The 6,274-nt window shown below is 37.4% G+C and overlaps 1 protein-coding gene across 1 annotated transcript in view; it reads left to right on the top strand.

Annotated features, from left to right (window-relative positions):
* LOC111088173 overlaps nt 1-3,559 on the top strand; it is a gene marked incomplete at its 3' end in the record, with an annotated part of 47,830 nt that extends 44,271 nt beyond the window's left edge. The window contains exon 4 of the mRNA XM_022397398.1: nt 3,524-3,559. Within this exon, the coding sequence (XP_022253106.1) occupies nt 3,524-3,559 (36 nt within the window). The remainder of the gene's footprint in view (nt 1-3,523) is intronic.
* Between the last annotated feature and the right edge of the window lie 2,715 nt (nt 3,560-6,274).

The raw sequence follows: 6,274 nt of genomic DNA on the forward strand, positions 1-6,274 counted from the left end.
GCGGACAAAATATTGATGGCCACGTGAGATATAGCGTTTATTATAGCGCGACTGTTGAAATTAAGTGTATCGTAAAGTTGTATTCGGAAAGAATAAACCAGTTTTATTAAGTAAGGACTTGTGTCGCTAAAGTTTCGTGGGAACGAAGTTACGGAAAATCAACTAACGAACGGAGACGTAACAGTATCAATAAAATACTTGTTCTCCTTCACTAGAATTAATTTATATTATACACAATTTTGACTTTGGTTAGGTTTGTTGAAGGGCTGACTGCGTGTTCTTAGTTTAGACACCAAAAAATAAAAAGGCGCCCACCCCCACCCCACCACAGTGGCACAGCGGCAGGTCTGTAAACTTATACGGCTAAAAACCGGGTTTCGATACCCGTGATGGGCAGAGCACAGATGACCCTTTGTGTTTAATAACTAACAGCAATGTTCTTTCTATATTTTTCAGAAAAATATAGAATTATACTTTTGTGAGTTATTTCTTGTTGATATTTGTGATTTTTGTATAATATCTTAGGTTAGGTTCTTTCCATTTAAAAATTGGTTTGAATTTATTTCAAGCTACTAATATGATGCTTATCTTTTAATCCCATGTTCTTATGTCCACATTGTTGAAGAGATAAATAACTACAACTTAAAACGAAGACAGCGACACCTGGGTAATGAAATCAGAACTCCTTACGAATTTCGAGTCGTAAAATTAACAGAGCCTGCACGCTTCGAAGTCTTCAACTTGGGATTTTTAATAATCTTATTACTTCACGATCCTGAAATGTAATCCATTTTTGACGTCATTAAAAACTTTTAAGACTAAATTGTCTATCATCTATGCTTATCTGTTGTTTCCGCTGAAACCTATTAAATAACTTGTTTATGTATACACAAACTGACAAATAGATGAGGCCTAACAACTACTAGTGTACATTTCATCCCGCGTGCATCAACAGTTAAGTGACTTCCCTCTGATTAAATAAAAGGGTAGTTATAATTGCACACGAACTTGTTGATCTTCGAAAATAGTTTCTGTAGTTTCGTGAGCAAAAATAAACACCTCAAGGCTATGGATAGGGCCGTATTTTATTCATCACGCCAGTGTTCGTTTACAGCACTTAGTTCATTTCTTCAATTTATTTAATATACGTGTATATGATGTGTTTAGTACACTCCAACTGCAAGCTGAAGCACGCTTAAGGGGCGCAGATTAATTGTGCGCTGCTTATTCCTTTGTGAATCAATATGGGATCCAATTTTGAATGGCTTTAGTCAACACAACGTTCATAGCCTAAGGCTCTTAAAATTGCGAAGTAATTACTCTTTGTAACTCGAGGCGACTGGAGATTGATCGACGTTCACAACTTGGCATGTGATGGTTCTTTATTTGATACCAAAAAATTGTATAGTAATTTTAATAACTGACGTGCATGCGTGATAACTTTAAAAAAAATCAGAGTTTAGACAACTATTTCCGAAACTATAGACCCGGTATGGCCAGGTGGTTAGGGAGCTCGACTCGCAAATTGCGAGTTCAAATCCCCGTCCCACCAAACATGCTCGCCCTTTCAGCCGTGGGGGCGTAATAATGTGACGGTTAATCGCACTATTCGTTGGTAAAAGAGTAGCCTAACAGTTGGCGGTGAGTGGCTAGCTGCCTTCCCTCTAGTCTTTCACTGCTAAATTAGGAACGGCTAGCGCAGATAGCCCTCGTGTAGCTTCACGCGAAAATTCAAAACAAACAAACAAACCGAAACTACAGGAAGGCGTTATCTACGTACGTAAAACAACATGGGCGACAGTTAGGATTATCTGATTTGTTTGTTGTTAAGAGCAAAGCTATACACCACGGGTATCGAAACCTCGTTTTTTAGCGTTGTAAGTCTTCAGACTTTCCGCTGAGCCACTGGAGTGCATGCAAAACTGAGACATTTTTTTCCCCTATAAGGTTTTGTTTTGAATTTCGTGCAAAGCTATACGAGGGCTATCTGCGCTATACGTTCCTAACTTAGCAGTGAAAGACTAGAAGGAAGGCAGCTAGCCACTCACCGCCAACTCTTGAGCTACTTTTTTACCAACGAATAGTGGCATTGATCGTTATATTATAATGCTCCCACGGATGAAGGGACGAGCATGTCTGGTGGGACGGGGATTGGAATCAGCGACCTGCAGATTGCGAGCCGAGCGCCCTAATCACCTTGCCATGCCGGGCCTTTTCCATACGGAGTGGCATTGTAACAGCTCTGAATATCATTTGCTAAATAATTCAATGTTTATCGCGTCGTATTTTAGAATATTAGATAAACAAAATTTGTTAAAAGCTTATCTACTTCAAATGAAAAAAAAGATAAATAGTAAACACTTCTAGGCCGTTTTAAACGTACTAAAAAAAAAGTTGCTTCTTCGTTTTATTTTTCGCCGCTAGGCAATTCTTCAAATCTCAATTCCAGCAGCTTCCCAACAACAGATTAGGTGAATAAAATATAGTAGGGAGGGATGTAACTCTTTACTATGTAATCTGTCTTTGTCAAGTGATATCCCGAGTAAAATTTAAAGGAGCCGTGTACAATGACAAAATGTCCATATTAAACTCACACTTATATGCACAGTAACTGGGACAGATTAATACTGCTACCTTTTCTGATCGGGCCAAAAAGAAAAGAAGAAAAAAAGCTAAGAAAGGAGAAGTCTGGTAACTCTAGTGACAGTAGAAATGAGTTTATTGGTGTAACTAGGATTGGTTTAGATTTATTTTTGTATACGAAATCTGCTTGAAGCTGTTCCTAACGCCTAAAGACGTGCATGAAAAGCTCCATTGGATAACGTGACCATGCTGGATTTATGATAACTTTTTTTTTATTAAGAGTTGAATTTTGGAGGTGTAAAGGGGGAATTCCTCCTGTGCCAAAAATTTCCTCTGAAGTACAGTATTTCCCACTTTTTCGAATTTTAATTCATTCCAGATATTTCGAGATATTTTAACTGAAATAACGTTTGTCTCAACCATCCAGTTGTTAAGCGCAAAGCTATATCATGGGCTGTACGTGCTGTGCCCCACCATGGGTATCGAAATCCTCGCTCCTTTCGGCATCGGGCTTTAGGTCTTTCTAGACCTGGGAGGATCAGATACAATCTAGACCTCTTCCTCCCTCCTGTGTTTGATATATAATGTAAAATGCTATTTAGAACTTTAAATAAACAGGGCTAGACCCGCCGCTGAGCCACTTGGGGGACATCTAGTTATAAATAACCTTGTTTGAAACGGTAGAAAATGAAATGAAAACTAACCTTTATAACAATAATAATAATAACATGGAACGTAGATAAATATATATATGGATTAAGAAAACGGTCCATGTCATAACTTATGCTGACAATGGTTCAGTCAACAGTAATTTTATTTCTATTCGACCTGTTGTGTAATCCATACATAGGCTGTGTAAGCATTACAATTTAATACAGAGAGGAAAGTGAACTTTTCTAACGGTTTAACTGTATATTTTTCTTTCTTTCTTTTTCAATAGAGCAACGATAGTTGGCTTTCCCAAGATGGTGACCAGGTAAGAATTTTTACTATATACATTGAACATTAATATTTAATTATGCGATTAAGTCACACCTTCGCAAAAAAAAATGTCTCTACCTGATTAAAATGATTTTGCTAACAAAGTACAACACTGGTTCTTAACCTTTTTATCTGCGACCCAAATTCTGGTCGCGAGGCCAGCTCGGCGACTCATGCCTTCAAATAGACCCCTTTGGCGCAGCCACTCTTGGACTACAAAGGAAAGTTCGGACAGTCACTGGAGACCCTTGGCGACCCAGTTTTTGGTCGCGACCCAAGAGCTAAGAACCATTGGAGTACAATATGCATACATAATCAGAAAGGTCGGTAAGTAAACTGTTTTTGTAATTTCTGATGTTCCTATGATAATAAAAATAGTGCCACAAATCAATTAGGTTTTACGGGATATTAATATTTGAGCTTCATTAGAACTACAAGTAAAATTGTCTAATGGTAATCATGTGGACTATGACAAACAAAAGCGAGTGTAATGTCAAGAGTGAATCAAAACAACTATTACGAAGACCATCGACATGATGCAGGCCAATTGACGTTCTGTATCTGTCTAATTCCGAAAGTTATGCCTCATTTCGCACTTTTTAGGTTTTATTTCGACTCTAAAACATAAAATAAGCTACCAAACAACGACTGGGATTTCTATGGGTTGTTTTTCGTATGTGCTGTTAGCTCCAGGTGCCAACAAGAAACATTTACAAAAATTTTCCTGTGTCAGTTGTAGGCCTGGCATGACCTGATGGTTAGTACGCTCGACTTTGAATTTCCTAGACTCACAGATTCGAATCCTGTCACTGAACATGCTCGCACGCCCTTTCAACCGTTAGGACGTTATAATGTTATTGTTAATCCCACTATTTGTCTGTAAAAAAAGTATTCCAAGAGTTGTTGTTAAGTCTGAGACTTATAAATTAGGACGGCTAGCTCAGATAACCCTCGAGTAGCTTTGCGCGAAATTCAAACAAACGTGGCAGGTGCTTTCGATCTATCTCTCACCAAACCAGAATCAAACAAAACACACATAAAAATTTAAACAGAGCTTCTCCAACGTGAATCCATCACAACAGTAGCAGCTTGGATATAGACCGGTACTGTTCAGTAAAATCAGAGAGCCTCATAAAAACAGCTGACAGATGTATAACAAAAGTATCAGTAAACAATACCCAAACCAAATGGCAACAGATCACTGACATAATCAACAAAATGAAGGAACGAAGAAGATTAAGAACAGAGTATGTGACAATCGGTGACCCACAAACAAAACACACATAAATACGCCCAGAAACAAAATTAGAAACGACATTAAACTACCAAAATCACAAAACTGGGACACCTTCTGTACACAAATAAACTCAAAAACAGATTCCAAAGATTTCTGGTCCCATATAAAAAAAAGCTACATAGTCAAAGTAAACAACTATCACCACCTATCCTACAGTTAAACATATCAATAAACTAGCATACACGAATAAACAGAAAACACACGCCTTTAAAGAACAACTCCAAAAAACGTTCAAAACACCAGACGACTCAAACATGAACAACCACTTCATAAACATAGTAAAATATTATATCACAAAAAACCGTAATATATATAACACAGGTGCGGATTGGGAGCCTAAACGGTCCGAACAAATACTCAGAAATCAGTATAATATATATAAAGATATTACAGTAGGTTAGTCAGTAGCACTGGGACAGAATAATCAGGTTATTACTCCACTGGCCCACCTGGATTTTGCCCGGTATCCTGGCGACCTAATCCGCCCAATGACAGTAACACAACAACAGAAGCGGAACACGACTACACGAGAAAACAATTTATCAGACTCATAACAGTAGCAGAAGTACAAGTAAACATAAAACTTTTGAAAAACAAAGCACCAGGACAAAACAAAATTCTAAACATATCACTTCAGAATTTGGAAAAGAGCGAGTTAATACCACAGTTATATCTAGAGGGGACTCTTTTACAAGAGTTATCTTAGGAACCTGACTGGCAACAAACAAGGAGCTTCACCAGAAAACATTAAAAATTTACAGACCAGTCGTAGAATATGCATGTATAACATGGATAAATGTATCAAAAACACACATCAACAAACTACAGCAAATACAAAACAGTTATATTTTAACGAAAGCATATCGAGTCCCACGATCAACAAATTCAGTATTTCTACACAAACTCCTGGATAACTCACTTCAGTATTATAAGAAAAATATTAATAAAAATGAACTGATGAGCAAACTAGAGAGTTACATAATACATGACGAACCAAGTATCTCTCCTCTCTAAATATCATATTCAGAAATCTTACAGGCCAAACAGTGCTAGGCTAACTGTATTCTAGACACAAACGTAGCTCTATTTTAAAAGGGTTTTAAATGTAAAAATAGGATTATGTGTGTGTGTGTGTGTGTATATGACTGCTAAGTGGAACTGTATTGTGAACGTGGACTAATAGTGCGATCATACATAACTGAAGCTATTGAAAACATACAAGTTAATACTACCCCATGAATTGGACGTGGTACGAAAAGGTTATGTTAATTAAAACTGTGGACAATGGATAAAATGTAACATACTGTGAGTAATGCAACAACAACAACGTAACAAGGGTTATTACTTATTACCTAAGATTCAGTAATAGTGCAAACAAAATAACAATTCCAGAGAGGGGGAAAGAAGAGGTCT

This window comes from Limulus polyphemus, unplaced genomic scaffold, assembly GCF_000517525.1.
Source record: "Limulus polyphemus unplaced genomic scaffold, Limulus_polyphemus-2.1.2 Scaffold3257, whole genome shotgun sequence".
In the NCBI taxonomy this organism is placed as follows: Eukaryota; Metazoa; Arthropoda; class Merostomata; order Xiphosura; family Limulidae; genus Limulus; species Limulus polyphemus.